The sequence below is a fragment of the Chlamydomonas reinhardtii genome, chromosome 2 (genome assembly GCF_000002595.2).
Source record: "Chlamydomonas reinhardtii strain CC-503 cw92 mt+ chromosome 2, whole genome shotgun sequence".
In the NCBI taxonomy this organism is placed as follows: Eukaryota; Viridiplantae; Chlorophyta; class Chlorophyceae; order Chlamydomonadales; family Chlamydomonadaceae; genus Chlamydomonas; species Chlamydomonas reinhardtii.
The window spans coordinates 7,729,830-7,746,552 of NC_057005.1; the positions used below are offsets into that span (position 1 = coordinate 7,729,830).

A 16,723-nucleotide genomic window follows, 5' to 3' on the forward strand; every position below is an offset into this window, starting at 1 on the left:
CCCCAACACAGATACCAGCTATTGCAATCCTTTGCAGTTACAAACAGATGGGTGCTCCCCGAGAAGCACGGGAAAAGCGGGCTGAACCCACTTCATCTGGGCCTGTCCACAGACGCCGCAGCCTGTTTTACCTCCCCCCCCTCGTCCACCGCGCGTCCGCGCCCCACCCGCACGGAGCGGCCACCATCCAGCGACGGGGCCGCCTTCGCCCTATGCGTTTCAAGTTTCAACCACTTGGGATCGTTGTGGGGGTGTATGGGGGCTATCGGCCGCCGAAGCCTCCCCTCGTCGACGCGGGAGTTGCCGGACGGTTTGTCAACTCAGGTTGCCTCCGCCTCCTACCTCCAGCTACGCACCAACGCCTACACCACACCTCATCACCCGCTAACGGCCACCTTAAACCTCAGACTAGGCTGACTAGCTCAAGGATAGCTCATGAAACATGCGACGAAATGATGATGCAGATGAGCAGATCTGCCGCAGCGTGCAGGCCGTGGCGAGGCCGTTCTTCGCAGTCTTGGCAGATTCGAACGGCACCAGCTCGCGACCCATTGGGGGGCACCCGGAGGGTAAAGAACGTGAGAAGACGAGGACAATCTGAGACCGAAAACCTGGGCCTGTGATTTGAAAGGTCTCCCGGCCGGGGTCAGCTTGAGCTGGCGCAGCCAATGTGAGCCAATCAGGCGTCGTCTTCGTCGTGCCAGCAGGCAGCAGCCAAAGCACAGCACAGACGGACAGACGCACTACTCATGCCGTTTGTTTGCGTGAGATCTGGACACGACGTACTAAGCTTCTGAGGTCAATCAAGCACTGTAATACGGCGTGTGCATGAAACACACACTGGATCAGACCGGAGAGACGAGGAGCCCTCGCGGGCATTTACGTGGAGAGGGCCTGCGCACTTCCTGTAACATACCGTATCATCATCACTACTCATGCTGCCTTCTGTGCTCGGCTCTCCCGGGGCAGTTACCGTAACTATCTCAGCGGTCGGCTTTTCAACCACGTGGTGTTTCCCGGTCAGGGTTCCGCTACGCCCGCCCGTTAGTCCCGCCCCGCACATGTGCACATCCGCCACGTGCGGCCCTGCACCCGCGCGCCACCGCCATGGGGACCCAGGCCGCGACCAACAGGCCCCGGGCCGCTGCCACGAGCCCACCACAGACACCGCGGCCTTTTGGTCTTCTCCTGGTCTAGGCCAAAAGCTCACCATGCCTGATGCATAGTATCGGCACAGCGCCTGCATCCGACCAGCCTGTGTACTCCAATGTAATGACGGCGCCAACCGTAAAACCGGTTCCTGCCAGGCCGAAGCGCTAAACCAGCTTGCCATAAGTAGCAGCCGTCAGATTGAAGAATCCCGGCCAAAATGGCCACCACTGCCCAACAGTTCACACGTGTTTATTTGTACCATCTCAGCCTGTCTCAGTGCATCGACATGCATGGTCCTAGGGCGCATCAGACGCTCACACACGACTCGTATGACTCAATCAATTTAAGTATCGTGGGTGTATGAGGTTATCGTGATGAGGTGCCTTTACTGCACGCCCTCAGGTGATAATTTAGGTTTCCAGGGCCAACGCGGGCTTACCTTATTGAGTAATGTGGTTCGTGGAGAGCAGCATAGTGCAATACTACACATTGCGCGCGAGTGAGGAATCGTAATTGCATGCGCACAATTAAGTCTAGCACATGCATCTGTACCGGCACTCTAGACAGGGCAAATGCGTGGTCAACAGCAGAACCTCCAGAATGGTAAATAGGGCCCACAAATGAATGGAAGAAGTAAAGTGGTAAAACATCATCAGGTACCATGAAATCAGCTCCATGATAACTTGATGCATTGATGTGTAAGCGCATGCGCATGAAAAGGCTGCAGCGCAGCTCCTGCTGCCCCTGCGCTCAGACGTGCCGCCTGGGCTGCACAGCCAGCGCCTAGGCTTGCCCACCCAGCCCCAGTGCCCACATAACCGTACGTGCCTAATGCTTGCCAACGATGTGCGCACACAGGTGCGGACCGCGCAAGCGGCGCCGCCCGTTGCCCGCCTGCCGCCTGACCCACATGAGGGCCCAGCAGCAGCGTGCTCCAGCACTGCAAGGTGGTTCACCAACATGCACATCAGCAGAGGGGCCGCCTACACGGCCCGCTCCAGCTCCAGCCCCAGGGCGTGTATGTTGGGCAGCTCCGGCCTCCCCGCCACAGGCGCGTTGTTCACACTCAGACGTGCCCCGGCCACAACCCACGCCTGCGCGCCGCCGCTCCGGCGGTTGGTGCCACCCAAGGCTGTTGCGGCCTTCGCCGCCGCACGCGCCACTGCCTTGGGCTTCACGACAAACCAGTTGAGCGCCGGGCACTGCAATGCCTTACCACCCGAGATGCCCGTGTACACCGGCACTGCCACAGGCAGCAGCCCCTGCTGCGCGCCTGCTGCTCCGGCGGCAGACCCCGGCCTCGCGGGCGCAAGGCTGGCGTTGGCAGCGCTGGCCGCCTCCGCCTCCGGCAGCAGCAGCAGGTCGATGCGGGTGATGGCGGGCGACAGGGAGCCCAGGTTCAGCACGTACACGCCCAGCCGCCGCACAGAAGACAGGCGGATGGTAGGGATGGCGGGGCCGTTTCCACCGGAGGCAGCACTGGAGGGAGCCGCGAAGCGGACCGCCACCCAGCGGGGAGCGGACAATGTCGGTAGCCAGGAGCGCATACCCAAGTCGCTGCTGCAGCTGGCACTGTTGGCAGCGCCGGCCCTGGGCTCACCAAGCAAGCGGCTGGCGGCGCCGGGCTGTGTGTGGGTTCCAGCTGGATCGGTGGGGCCGACTGCGAACGCAGCCCACACCACGTCGACTGGAGTCGGCAGCGGCGCCGGTGGCCGCGGTGGCGGGCTCGGCGACTGCGCGCGCAGCACGAACACAAGCTGATCTGCAGGAGTGGAAGATGGCCGATGGCGCGTGGTCAACAGCTGGGACTCACAGTAATCCAGACCGGCCACCAGTTCTTCCCAAGAATACTTGCATTGCACATTTTCCTCGCACAGTTTGGCCCACCACCCGCGCACCTGCCACGATGGCGTTGCGAACGGACGTATCGCCGGCGGTACCAGCACTGCTGGGCGGCGCGTACAGGCGCAAACTGAATGCCACATGGCCGCCCGAAAACACGTCCGCGGGCGCCTGCAGACGTTGTAGAGGCACTACTGCTGCAGAGGAGTTGGCAGTCGAAAGCAGCATGCGCCTGTGCGCCGCCGGCGACGGGCTGGGGCTGCTGGTTGCGCCGCCTGCTGTGGCGGCGGCGGGAATGGCCAGCGCGCCGCCCATCTCCGTGCCCGAGTCGCACATGCCCCCGGTGTAGAGCTGGATGGAGGCGTTGGCCAGCAGCGTCGCGAAGTAGCCGCTGAAGCCCACCAGGCCCGGCGGCACCAGCACGCAGTTGTCAATGCCGGCCAGGCCCGCCACGATGCGAAGCAGCTGCGTGCTGTTGTCGGGGCTCACCACGTCCGGGTTGGAGGCGGTCACCACGTAGGAGCCGGTGGTGGTGTTCCCGCTGCTGCTGCCGTTGGTCAGGGGCATGAGGGTGATGCCCGCACCAGAGTACACATCCGTCAAGTTGACAGGGCCGGGCGGAATCTCCTGAATGACGGAGGGCTTCGTGCACACGGTAGAGCCACTCACGTGGGCAGTGTCGGCGCCGCTGCATGTGTCCGATATCACAACGACCGTCCTCTGCGGCTGAGGGGACGGAGGCACGGGGCTCGGCGGCTCTGGGTTGGGTAGCTGGGGGCTGGGCTGCACGGCTGGGCTTGGTGGCTCTAGGGCTAGCGGCTGGGGGCTTGGCGGCACAGGGCTAGGCGGCTCCGGTGACGGCGGCTCTCGGCTAGGTGGGCTCGGCGGCTCCGGGGTAGGCGGCTCTGGACTGGGAGGCGCAGGCAGCCGCGGGCGTGGAGGGCGCGGAGGTGGTGGAGGTGGAGGGCTCGGTGGTGGGGGAGGGCTCGGTGGTTGGGGGCTGGGCGGCTCCGGGCTGGGTGGCGCCGGGCTAGGAGGCTCCGGCGACGGTGGCTCTGGGCTGGGTGGCGCCGGGCTAGGAGGCTCCGGCGACGGTGGCGCGGGGCTGGGAGGGGCGGGAGAAGGCGGCGCGGGGGTGGGAGGCTCCGGGCTAGGCGGCTCCGGGCTGGGCGGTTGTGGTGGTGGTAGCGGCGGTGTTGGGCTGGGAGGTTCAGGAGAGGGAGGGGCTGGCGGCGATGGGGGACCCGGAGTGTATGCCATGGTAAACGAGAATGACGCCGAGGCCTGCAGGTTGGTGTTGTCCTTGAAGATGAGCTGCACCACGCCGGAGCTGGGGGAGGCTGCGGTGGGCGTCCATGAGAACACCGTGGTGAAGGGCGCTGCGCCGGAGCTGGCGGACAGGGCCGCGCCTGCCGGCAGTCCCCCGCTGCTGGTGACCGAGATGGAGGCGCCCGCATTTGGGTCAGTCGCCACAAAGGTGACCTGCGGCCGCGAAGGCAGGGAAAAAGGGGGGTCAGCGCTGGGGTGACGTGCAAGGCCCCGATAATGTCCAGACGGGTGTTAGTTTGGTCGAGCGGCCCGACAAGAGCATGCTACGCCCTATAACGACTGAGACCAAGCAGTACAAGTAGGAAACACTAACACGGCGGGAACCGAGGAAAATCCGGTAAAGGGGGGTCGCCCGAGCTGGTCGCCTGGGCGCTTGTACGCATTTCGTTGCTACGATAGGTTAGGAACACTGTGCAACACAATCTACATAGAAGTTTGCGGGTATCGATATCAACCCGCGCACTGTGACAGATGGCGACAGGCCTTTCACAATTCTTCAGCATCTCAGCAACCGTAATGTGTATTCTACACAACACGTACATGAAAGAGAATTCGCAACGGCGTCATGGCACGCACGGTTTCCCTAACCCCTCCCGTCCCGTCCCCGTCCCGTTGCCCCCAAGGATGCCCTGCCAGATTGCCGGCTGCTTCGTGCCTTTCCGAGCCTCTAAACACCAGCCTCCAAGCTGGTCTAGAGGACGGCTGCTCCCGTGTTGAAGTGCATGGAGTCAAGCGCACCTGAGCCAGAGTCCAAGTCGTGAAAGCCAGGGCAGCTCCGGAACTCAGCGATTGCCCGGAACGCGACATGGCGACGACTGGCGCTCCACCCAGATTCACAGTCTCCTAGAATGTTAAGCAAGACAGCAGGAGTAGCCGTTAACTTGCAGAGATTGATGTGCAAGACAACTACCGGCTACTGGGTGCATTCCAGCTTCTGCACACACTGCTTTCCTCACCCTCTGTGTCCCCCTTCCCTTCCCGGCCCCGCACGCACCAGGATGAAATCCGCGTCCACAAAGTGCGCATCCGCGGTGGAGGTCACTCGCAGGGGCACGGGGATCTTGTTCGTGTACGACCGCGCACTGTTGTACCAGTCGATGCGGCAGCCGCCCTGGATGGTGCAGGAAAAAGGCGAGATGTTGGGGGTGATGGGACATGGCATGCCTGATTTTGGCTCGTGTGTACGTGTACTCGCTGCGCCACATGACGAACAGTGACCCAGACAACATTCGCCTAACCGCTAAACGGTATCCTCTTACCGCCACGGCTGCTGCGGCCAGCTCCGACGGCGGAGTGATGCCGCCATCGCTGTTGATGGCGCAGCTGAAGCCGGATGAGGTGGCGGAGGACACAGGCACCAGCACACTGGCATACGCCTGCAGTTGCCGGCGATAGAGATGGGCACAGCGGAGGAAAGATCGCCCTGCACGGCTTAATATCGTAGGTACTGGAGGGTGGGCCAGCCCCAGACACGCACAGGAAGGCCGCAGTCGTGCTAGCTGACTGCTAGGAGCGTGCACTCACCCCTGCCGATGAGGCCTTGCCCACTTGCATCACAGCGGCTGCGGCGGTCTTCAGCGAGTTGCGGGTGGTGGTGGTGAACCGTGCGCTGGTCTTGAAGTCACCATCACCGCCAGTTACGAGTTGGCTGTGTCGGGAGCCGGTTTGACAACAGACGCATCCAGCACACACGTTATTGGTACGTAAGCGGAATCATGTATGGCAGTGGCGTGTTGGATGTCTACGGTTCGCCTTTGATCGCTTGATGGCACAGGAGGATGCCTGTGGTCTGCGCGAATTACCGGTACCCGCTTGCATACCCCCGCACGCAGCCATGCACGCACACCTTGCACTTACAATAACGCGTACATACCTGATTCTGCAGCAATCAGAATACACAATAGTGCAGGTCGCTGTGGGGAGCGGCGCCACGAAGACAGTCCTGAGTGTAGTGCAGTTGCGTGCAGGGCGGGTGGTGGTGGCGCGTTTAGTCCCAGCCACGTTTTCCTTAGCTGCCCATTTAACAAGAAATACACGCCATTCGCAATCGGGCGAGGGACACACGGTGCAATGGGTCTGCCTCGGCACCGCCGACAATGGAGGCAGGACGACAGGCCTGTTGACAAAACAAACCTGGGGAGGCCAGCCAGCTCATACCCTTTAAGCTGGGGCGTGGCTGCTGGTGCATATAAGGCCACACGTAGGCAGCCCGTACGTGGGACCGAGCCGCAACTCGTGCGCGCGTGCGGGTCACGCATACCAGCACGTAAGCTCGCACTGACCCTACCTTACCGGTACCGGTATGCCGTATCGCACCTGGTGGTAGTGTAGGAGTTGCCGGCGGAATCCGTGCCCGACCCGATGATGTTGCCGGATGAGTACGACGTGGAGGCCGACACGCCGCACCCATTGACTCTGGTCGAATCCAAGTCGCCCGTCCTGAAGAGAAAAATGGTGTAGTCAGTTTGATCATCAAGGTCACAAGCTCAAGTGGTGTCTGTGAAGGCCTTTGAGGAGCCGGGTTGGTCGGGTGCGATTGGGTGCGATTGGGTGCCTGGGTCAAAAGTTATGGATGGTCGCTTCCTTGAGTTTGATTGGCCCTGATTGGCTGGCCAGAGCTAAGTGTTATATATAGCATAAATAGGAGGCGGAGGCGGAGGCGGAGGCGGAGGCGAAGGCTAAGCAGGCGAAGGAGGTGGAGGTGGTGTCGCTCATTAGCGACAGCGACAGTGACGCGGCATAGTACATGGTGTTTACATTGGTGCAGCGGTCTGCCATGCCTCGGGATGGGGCTTTGGTCCTTCGGGTACGTGATACGTTGTGTTAAGAGATTCTGCGTGGGCGAGCCTAGATAACTGCTATAGTGCTAGGGGCAACCCCATAGAGTTGGGCGCGGTTGGGTCACATGACTGCCAATTACTCTGTTAACATGGTATTGGTTGGCCTCAGCCATATGCTAGCCTATTGTGTAGCGCAGAGGCTCATTGGCTTCTTGGCTAGTGGAGCCTGCAGTCGGCTCTACACCGGCTTGCCCTAGCCGTACACGACACGCATGGGGGGGAGGGGCAGACCGCAATCCCGTCAAGCTCTCTCCGCAACACTCCCCCGCGGGCTGCACCTACCCACATCATCGACTACAACAGCAACACTCCAACCTTGACTGCTCACCAGCTAAAGAACTGCTGCGAAACAGTAAAACACCATAGCCTCTTAGCGAAAATGACAAAGGGAAAAGCGCTGACCTGATGTGGTCCGTTACTCCCCTACAATGGCTAACGTAACGCCGAAGAAGGCACGGCAACTCAACACATAACCGGCAAAGCACGCCAGGCATACCAAGACAGGTTCCATAACACCCAGTAGGTCACCAGCCTACCTGGCCCCAATCATACGAACACCACGACCCACGCCGACACCGAAACCCCTCAAACAGATCACCAGTCTGCCGAGCCTTGTCACGTCAGATAGTCCTTGCCAACGTCAGCCTTTATCTAGAACATACCTTGCCTAGAGCCACCTCGTATAGGATACCCGCTATACGCCAAGCCTACCGATTCTCCATGTGCGCACCATGGTTTGACACTGGCCCACGCCCTTCACTGAACGTCGGAAGCCAAGTCGATTCTCACTCCTTGCGGCTACCTTACTGGTGCCTAAATGCTCAGGCCCTTCATGATAAGGCAATCTCGCACGGCCAATGCGAAGCACCTGTCTGATTGAGTCCTCACACGCTACGCACGCGTCCGCGCATACGTGAACAAGTCCGACATCCACCAAACCACACTGGAGGTGTGCTAAGCTCTACTGTTCAACTACTCCCCGACTCTCATGCTGCCTATCCACCAACAGCGGCGGTTTCGCCACTACCATCGCCACCGCACGCCTGGAAACCGCAACTCTCGTGTTCATAGGCTTCAGGCTGTTAGGCCGCCTACCCTTTTCACCACATCCCGAATCACTTCACAACTGATGTTCCCCACACACGTGCTGATCCGACTGACAGGCACTCCCCCGCGCACGGTATTGTACCACCTGACTCAACACCAATGATATCGCATCCACGTGTGCTCCCCCCATGTTATGCTCGCACGCACTTCATGGTCACCTGGTTGACACCTTTCGTATACGCACAGCTCGCACGCACTGCAGGTGTCCCTTTACCGTCGCACTGAAATCCCAGAAACTCCTCACGCTGACCACCTGCAACCAGTAAAGGCGCAACCCATGTGCCTGGGATTGTGACTGTCAGGCATCGTCATGAACAACATATCCCAAAAGCCAAACTGCTCGTCACGACAGATAACTACTGGAACACCTCGGGTAGCTCCCTGGTTTATACCCTTGCATGGGTTCCGGGTTGGGTCCTTGCATGGTGCATGGCACACGCACTCTCGGACTCCCCTACGTTCTCCCTTGCATACCGGTATATTTCTGACCGATATCTTAACACTCCCCCGCGGGCAGAACTCCATACTTTATTGCAATCGCTCCACAAGCAAGTCTCAGCATACCTTGTACGCTGTCCGCGTGTAGGCACTTGTGCTACTGCCAATCGTCTCATCTCATCCATCATAAGCACAATTGCTTACGGTGTCCTACTGCACCCCCTCCATCCCAACTTCCATCTACAACAGAACGGCTCCCCCGTGTCCGACGGCTCCCCCTTGTCAGACTGCTGCTGCATTCACTCGTACCTACGGCTTCACTCACTGTGCCTGCGGTTTCACACACCGCATCATGCCGCACCACCGGCATCCTGGCTTCACTTGCCATGTTCGTTCATCTGACTTCACTTGCCAGTCGTGGATCCTTGCCAGTCCGTGACTTCACTCGCCACATGTGACTTCACTTGCCACATAGCAAACCACTCTCAGTGCACTTCACTCGTGCAAACAGTAGCAAAGCTTCACTCGCATTTGCTCACACAATCACAGGTGATTCACTCACACCTGCACCGAAAAGGCCACGCCGGCACGCATATCATGTGCAAACAAGAACTCACAATCACATAGTAATTATGCTCCCCAGGGACTCTGTCCAGTTGCATCGCACATAGTCAGTAACTCGCTGCATTCCCTGTGCACGGGGCAGCATCCCTGCAAGGCAATTCTCCGGGAATATGAGTGCTGATCGCACCTCAACACTCCCCCTCGAGCAGCACTCATCAGCTATCGTGTGTCATCCGGGCGCCACGTTGGCTTCTTTAGCTCTCAAAAGTGCAGACTCAGTGAGACTCAGTGCAGACTCAGTGCAGACTCAGTGTGAGCCGCGCACGCGCCCTCCACGTACTACGTTAGTAGCCACACTTTGCATGGCACAACCGTTAGCATTGCATGTACGACTGGCGACAATAGACATCATGTTGGTGCCATGCTCCAATACCGAAACACTGTGCCATACAGTATACGCCAACCGCGACACTGGTTTGCACAGCAAGCCTGCTGTGTTCCCGCCTTCACAGTTGCTCCCCCTGATTGCCGCGATTCCTCACAACTGGACACTCTGGCACGCCCTCATAGCCACGGCCTGCCATAACATTTGATAGGGTGTCCCTGCCGCCACGTTCCAAATTCAACTCCCCCTGGCGCCCGCCCGACGACTGCCGCATATCCAGCTCGTACGCTTTCCCAATCGTTGCCAGACTGGCAGTAGATCGGGGCCACACAATCTCACCAAAGCAGGACTGCACTGTGCGATGGAAATGGCGTTCTTCGGCGGACCCTGCTATTTCGGCGGACCCCGAATTCCAGCTTATATAGTCATGATGTTTAGATTAATGAAAACATCCAGCGGATGTCGCGTTGTCGTCCAGGTCCATGTTGGTCTTCCCCGTTTCGGCTTCGGGCTTGTCCACGGACCAGCTAACTACTCCCACACAGTGAAGGAATCTAGTAAGCGCACTCGGTCCTCGTCACGGCACCGCTGGGGCCGCCGCCTAGCATGTTATCTAGGTTTCGCCTCCGCGTGCGCGGGGCTCATAACCTGTTAAGAGATTCTGCGTGGGCGAGCCTAGATAACTGCTATAGTGCTAGGGGCAACCCCATAGAGTTGGACGCGGTTGGGTCACATGACTGCCAATTACTCTGTTAACATGGTATTGGTTGGCCTCAGCCATATGCTAGCCTATTGTGTAGCGCAGAGGCTCATTGGCTTCTTGGCTAGTGGAGCCTGCAGTCGGCTCTACACCGGCTTGCCCTAGCCGTACACGACACGCATGGGGGGGAGGGGCAGACCGCAATCCCGTCAAGCTCTCTCCGCAACACGTTGGGCTTGAGCAGGGCTAGGGGCACGCACATGCAGGATCGCCCGTCAGGCTCGTGAATAGAAGCAAATTGAGTGCAAAACCAGTGGATTGAGCCCCCTTGTCCTTCCTGAAAACCCCACTGCCTGCGCCCTTGGTGGTGTAGCCGTTGGTGGTTCATCCACCCCTTCCCGACCCGTTTGACAGGGTACAGCTCGCTGCCGACGAGCTTTAGATGGGACAACTGGTGCTGGTGCTAGTGATGGGTATAGATCTAGATCGCTTCCTGCACACATGGCCGCCAAATGCAGTGCTGCTCGCGGGGGCGGGGGCGGGGGCGGGGGCTTCCCCGCCATGCGGCCGAACCAACAAAGCCAGAAAAGCTCCAAGTCACGCAACTCTCATATATGCTGCCTCTTTCTAGGTAAATGCTCCAAGCGATTTACGTTTACGTTACACGCACTGCACGCCACCCGACCCATGGCCGAGCTTACCGCAGCCGGCCCGTAGAGCAGCATTCGTAGCAACGCCCCCACCCACTCAACCCTCTTCCCGCCCGCCCAGTTCGCCCCCAACGCCGCCCCGCCCCGCCCTCTCTGGAGGCGCAGCCACCCACGCCGGCGCATGAACCGCACCAAACAGCCTCGAGTATATTATTAGTCAATTCCCACTCACATCCAGGATTGCGTCACGGACACAGTAATGTGTGTCGCATTGGCTGTGTAGTCAATGGAGCCACCCCGATAGTGCGACGCCCATGCTGGCACGGCCAGGAACACGACGAACACTCCGACGAGCGCGATGACACGCTGCGGCGGTCGGCCCTGCCGCATGCTGGTGATACGGAATGGCGACAAGCTGCGCCGAGCGTTAGCAGAGCTATTCCAAGCCTAAGGCTTGCGACTAGTATGCAATTCGTGTAACAAGGAATGGGACTATTGAACTGAACTGCTGCTGACAGGGTGGGTCCGGCGTTTAGAGCACAGATGTGAACTAAATTGGCAACATATTGCTGATGTTATATCAAATTTATGACTGAATGTCTGGGTGGGTTTCGTTTGTTTCAGCAGTCATCCAAGCTGCTGCGTCGCTACTGGTCTTGTCCGTCGGGCAAAGATGACATCACCCGCAGAACATACACCTTTAGCCAGACACAAGAGATATGCGACAGTTTTGGCGAAAGGCTTTTGACTGTCTGTTGCTGGCGTTACTTTCCCGCCTGGCCCAGCCTTAGTCAGCGGCAGCAGTAACCAAGCCCGCCCACGAAACTTGGGGTGGGGGCAAGACGGGGGCCCGCCCCTTCTCCTGGTGGAGTACTCCGTGCAGGCGGGGACGGTGATGCAGCTGGGTCCCCAGCTGTCCGCGCTGCGGGCTAAACATTTGCTGTATGTGCGGGCTGCGGGGGTGCCGGACGGGGGAGCGACTCAGGCCGCTGGAGCCTTTGCCGGCACTCTGGCCCGTTTGTGGACGTTGCAGGCACGGACAGGGGCAATCCTGGGGGCTTCGCTCCGCCCCCGGCTCGCCAAATCCCCGGTAAAAAACGCTAAAAGCTAGGCATTTTGGGGCCTCTGGATGCCGTGGGCGAGAACATGTTTAGGGCCCTTCTCGCCAGCGGCGCCGGCCTACCACCAGATGCAAGCCCCTTTCCGGCCCCGCCAATGAAACTGATTGTCCGCCCACGAGATTTTCTGTGAAGTCGCTACGGGCGCGCGCTCACTCGCCACGGGCCCGTAGCGCTCTCAGCTCCATGCAAAAGCACGCACAAGCACGTTGGGTGTCACAGGCACTTAGGCACGCCGCGGCTGAAGCCTGCAGGACCCGCTGCTGGACCCGGACTCAAGAGTGTGTAGAGCTGTCCGCGCTGCAGCATCTATGCAGTGTATGGGACCCCCGTACCACGCCACATTACTTGACTACCGTATACCGTATCGGGTAGCTCTCTGGCTTTTACCTTCGCATGGGTTCCGGGTTTGGTCCTTGCATGGTGCATAGACACGCACGCGCGGATTCCCCCACATTCCGCCTTCTGTAATTCAAGAACATATACAACTCATGCACGATACCCAGGCCACTCATGACAAAATGTTAGCAGATGTTAGCAATGAGACATGGAAGGTATTTCCCAGATATAATACGTGATACTCGTGCTTTGCGCGAGTATGGAGTCTGGTGCCGAGCCACGCACGCACGCACGGCGCACGCACGACAGGGTGTTCCTGGGGGGCTTCACACCCCCTGAATCGCTGCGCCCCGGGGGCTCAGCCCCAAAAAACATTAAATCAGCAAGTCATGCGCATTACCACAGGCCGCGCCAATCGAACAATCCGGCATATAGTTCGTGCCGTGACGCACCGGGAAACTCCTGCCACGCATCTGTACGGTACGCGTGCCTATGACGTCATTTCCAACACCCCGTCTCTGTGATGGCGCGCATACTTGCCTCAGCTCGTGCCACTGCAGGCGGTCAACCCACAGCAGGCGCCACTATCTCAGCGGCTCGACATCCTTTGTCCAGGGGGGGCAACATGCCACCTGACTACCCAGGCTACGCATTGAATACTAGACTCGCGCCATCCTATGTGCAAAGTTCCCAACCTCCATCCCATTGAATAATTTTCGTATACCTTACAACGCCCGCGTATAAAAGCTGCTCGCCCATACACATGCACAGGCTGGTAAGCGTACTCGTAAGCATCATCCTATTACTGCTGAGGGCGCATAGACGCATCAGCACACGCACATGCACAGTGCACATGCACAGTGCACATGCACAGTGTATGGCTAATAAGTCTGCACACAAGCAGATTTTATTCACTGCTGGGTGCGCATAGACGCATCAGCACAAGAAGGCATGCATCCTACTTTATTCGCCACCCTACCGGCGGTGCCTGCGTCGGCCCTTGGAGCCTGCGATGCGGCTCCGGTCAGCAGCTGCGGCCCCCGCCGCCGCCGCGGCGGGTGGTGGCACGGGCGGCGGGCGTTTGGCGCGGCTGCTGGCTGCCTGCTGCGCGGGTGTGCCCGCAGCCGTCCCCCCTCCTGCAGGCGGCGGCCGCACCTCCCACTCCAGACCCAGGGCGTGTATCTGCGGCAGCTGGGCCTTGCTGTCCACGGGTGCGTTGCTGGCGCTCAGGCGCGCACCCACCACCACCCAGCCTTGTGGCGCCTTGCTGACGGCACGGGCGGTGGCGCCCGCGGCCGCGGTGCTGTTGGCTGTTGCGGCCTTCGCCGCCGCCCGCGCCACCGCCTTGGGCTCCACAGCAATCCAGTTGAGCGCCGGGCACTGCAGGTCGGACGCGCCCGCCGACCCCAGGTACACCGGCACCTCAACCAGCGGCCAGTCCTCCTGTGCCGCCCCGCTGATGGACGCCGTCTCCGCGCTGGCCGCCTCCGCCTCCGGCAGCAGCAGCAGGTCGATGCGGGTGATGGCGGGCGACAGGGGGCCCAGGTTCAGCACGTACACGCCCAGCCGCCGCACAGAAGACAGGTTGATTGTGGGGGTGGCGGGGCCGTTTGCATCGGAGGCAGCAGTGGAGGGAGCCGCGAAGCGCACCGCCACCCAGCGGGGCGTGGGCAGGGTGGGCACCCAGGTGAGGGTACCCCAGTCGTTGCCGCACGTGGTGCGCTTGGCGGCGCCGGGCCGCGGCGCGCCCAGCAGGCGGCTGGCTGAGCCCAGGGCGGTGCTGTTGCCGTAGGGGTCCACGGGGCCGGCGCTGGAGGCCGCCCACAACACCTCCAGGACAGGCGGGGCCGGGGGCTGCGGAGGCGGAGGCGGGAGAGGGGGAGAGCCTGGGGGAGGCGAGGGAGGCGGGGGAGGTGCCGGCGAGGGAGGCGGTGGTGGCGAGGGAGAAGGGGGTGGCGCCGCGGGCAAGGGTGGCGACGGCACCGGTGGTGGGGGCCGCTGCGGAGGGCTGCTGACTGCAGTTTGCAACGTGCTGGGTGACGGTGTGGAGGGCGCTGGGCTGGGAGGGCGGGGGCTTGGCGGCGGCGGTGGAGGCACAGGCGGCCGTGGCGATGGCGGGGCCTCGTCCACAGGAGGCGGGGGCGGCGGCGGCGGCGGCAGCCATGTCCGCGCCGTGTCCGGGGAGACCTCCGTCCGTGGCGACGGTGTTGGGGGGCTGGGCGGCATGGGCACTAGCTCTTGGAGTACACGGAGCATGAATATAAGTTGATCTGTGCAGGGGCAGCCCAGACAGCGACGTGCTTAGTGGCAACCTAGCTATCAGGGGCGGCCGCAGGGACAGCAGCGATAATAGCAAATAAAGGACACCCAAATCGCCGCAATGCGCTCAGGCCGTTGCTGCCATGTAGGCCGCCACCCTCATACCGTACCCCTTGACCCACCCATCCCAACCGCTTACAGCGCCTACCTGCAACAATTGCGTTGCGCACGGACGTGTCGCCCGCCCCACCAGCCTCATTAAGCGGCGCATACAGGCGCAAGCTGAATGCCACCTGGCCGCCCGAAAACACGTCCGCGGGCGCCTGCAGTTGCTGCAGGGGAATGGGGGCGGGCTCGGGACTGGACGCCCCAGCAGCACTGTCTCCGCTGCCGCCGGCGGTCGCATTGCTGTCCTCTAGCATGCGCCGGAGGCGACCGCCCATTGCTGAGCTAGCTGAGAGCAGCATGCGCCTGTGCGCCGCCGGCGACGGGCTGGGGCTGCTGGTTGCGCTGGCTGTTGTGGCGGCGGCGGGAATGGCCATCGCGCCGCCCATCTCCGTGCCCGAGTCGCACATGCCCCCGGTGTAGAGCTGGATGGAAGCGTTGGCCAGCAGCGTCGCGAAGTAGCCGCTGAAGCCCACCAGGCCCGGCGGCACCAGCACGCAGTTGTCAATGCCGGCCAGGCCCGCCACGATGCGAAGCAGCTGCGTGCTGTTGTCGGGGCTCACCACGTCCGGGTTGGAGGCGGTCACCACGTAGGAGCCGGTGGTGGTGTTGCTGGAGTTGGAGGACGATGGGAATGTGATGCCCGCGGCCAAGTACAGCTGCGTCATGTCAACTGGTCCCGGAACCACTCCCTGAAGCAGAGAGGGATCTGTGCAGACGGTCGATGCATTCACTCCTGAGCTCAAACTGCTGCATGTATTGGGTGCCACAATAGGATTTCCCGGAGGCTGCGGGACTGGACGCTCGGGACTAGGTTGAAGCGAACTGCCTGGTCGAGGCATTGGTATTGGTGGTTGCAGTGACGGAGGCCCGGGGCTAGGCGGTGCAGGGCTAGGCGGCTCCGGCGACGAAGGCTCAGCGCTGGGCGGCGCAGGGCTCGGAGGCTCCGGCGACGGTGGATCCGGGCCCGGGCTAGGAGGCTCCGGGCTTGGCGGCGCAGGGCTGGGCGGTTCCGGCGACGGAGGCTCCAAGCTAGGAGGCTCCGGCGACGGAGGGTCGGGGCTGGGAGGCGCAGGGCTATGCGGCTCTGGCGACGGAGGCTCCAGGCTGGGCGGCGCAGAGCTACGCGGCTCCGGCGAGGGCGGCTCGGGGCTGGGCGGCGCAGGGCTGGGCGGCTCCGGCGACGGCGGCTCAGGGCTGGGCGGCGCAGGGCTGGGCGGCTCCGGCGACGGAGGGTCGGGGCTGGGCGGCTCAGGGCTGGGCGGCGCAGGGCTAGGCGGCTCCGGCAGTGGAGGCGCGGGACTGGGCGGCTCAGGGGACGGAGGCGCAGGGCTTGGCGGCTCAGGGCTGGGCGGCTCCGGCGCTGGAGGCTCGGGTCTGGGCGGCGCAGGGCTGGGAGGCGCAGGGCTGGGCAGCTCCGGCGACGGCGGCTCAGGGCTGGGAGGCTCAGGGCTGGGCGGCTCCGGCGACGGAGGCTCAGGACTAGGCGGCTCAGGGCTAGGCGGCTCCGGCGACGGAGGTTCAGGGCTGGGTGGCTCCGGCGACGGAGGATCGGGGCTGGGCGGCGCAGGGCTAGGCGGCTCCGGCGACGGAGGCTCAGGGCTAGGCGGCTCTGGCAACGGAGGCTCAGGGCTAGGCGGCCCCGGCGACGGAGGTTCAGGGCTGGGTGGCGCAGGGCCAGGCGGCTCAGGCGACGGAGGCTCGGGGCTAGGCGTCTCCGATGATGGAGGCTCGGGGCTGGGCGGCTCAGGACTAGGCGGCTGAGGGCTGGGTGGCTGAGGGCTGGGCGGCTCCGGCGACGAAGGCTCCGGGCTGGGCCCCCACCGGTCCCAGCA

At 61.9% G+C, this 16,723-nt stretch overlaps 3 protein-coding genes across 3 annotated transcripts in view; all 3 read right to left on the bottom strand.

The window, feature by feature from the left end:
* Positions 1-25: 25 nt before the first annotated feature.
* On the bottom strand, positions 26-7,013 carry CHLRE_02g142650v5 (uncharacterized protein). The gene is made up of 9 exons (XM_043060178.1): positions 6,933-7,013; positions 6,640-6,762; positions 6,197-6,265; positions 5,848-5,971; positions 5,583-5,699; positions 5,318-5,434; positions 5,062-5,166; positions 3,051-4,476; positions 26-2,914 (listed from the first exon to the last, which is right to left on the bottom strand). Exons 1-9 carry the CDS (start codon positions 6,959-6,961, stop codon positions 2,136-2,138), a joined length of 2,889 nt encoding a protein of 962 aa, XP_042927797.1. The 5' UTR covers positions 6,962-7,013; the 3' UTR covers positions 26-2,135.
* A 51-nt stretch (positions 7,014-7,064) lies between these two features.
* On the bottom strand, positions 7,065-11,703 carry CHLRE_02g142600v5 (uncharacterized protein). Its single transcript, XM_043060166.1, has 2 exons — positions 11,240-11,703; positions 7,065-10,011 (listed from the first exon to the last, which is right to left on the bottom strand). The coding sequence occupies exons 1-2, from the start codon at positions 11,395-11,397 to the stop codon at positions 9,993-9,995; spliced, it is 177 nt and encodes a 58-aa protein (XP_042927798.1). The 5' UTR covers positions 11,398-11,703; the 3' UTR covers positions 7,065-9,992.
* Positions 11,704-12,017: 314 nt separating this feature from the next.
* The window catches only part of CHLRE_02g142601v5 (uncharacterized protein), a 13,076-nt gene continuing 8,370 nt past the window's right edge, over positions 12,018-16,723 (bottom strand). The window contains exons 10-11 of the mRNA XM_043060167.1: positions 14,932-16,700; positions 12,018-14,734 (exon numbers count right to left, since the gene is read on the bottom strand). Of these exons, the coding sequence (XP_042927799.1) occupies positions 13,440-14,734; positions 14,932-16,700 (3,064 nt within the window). The 3' untranslated portion in view covers positions 12,018-13,439. The remainder of the gene's footprint in view (positions 14,735-14,931; positions 16,701-16,723) is intronic.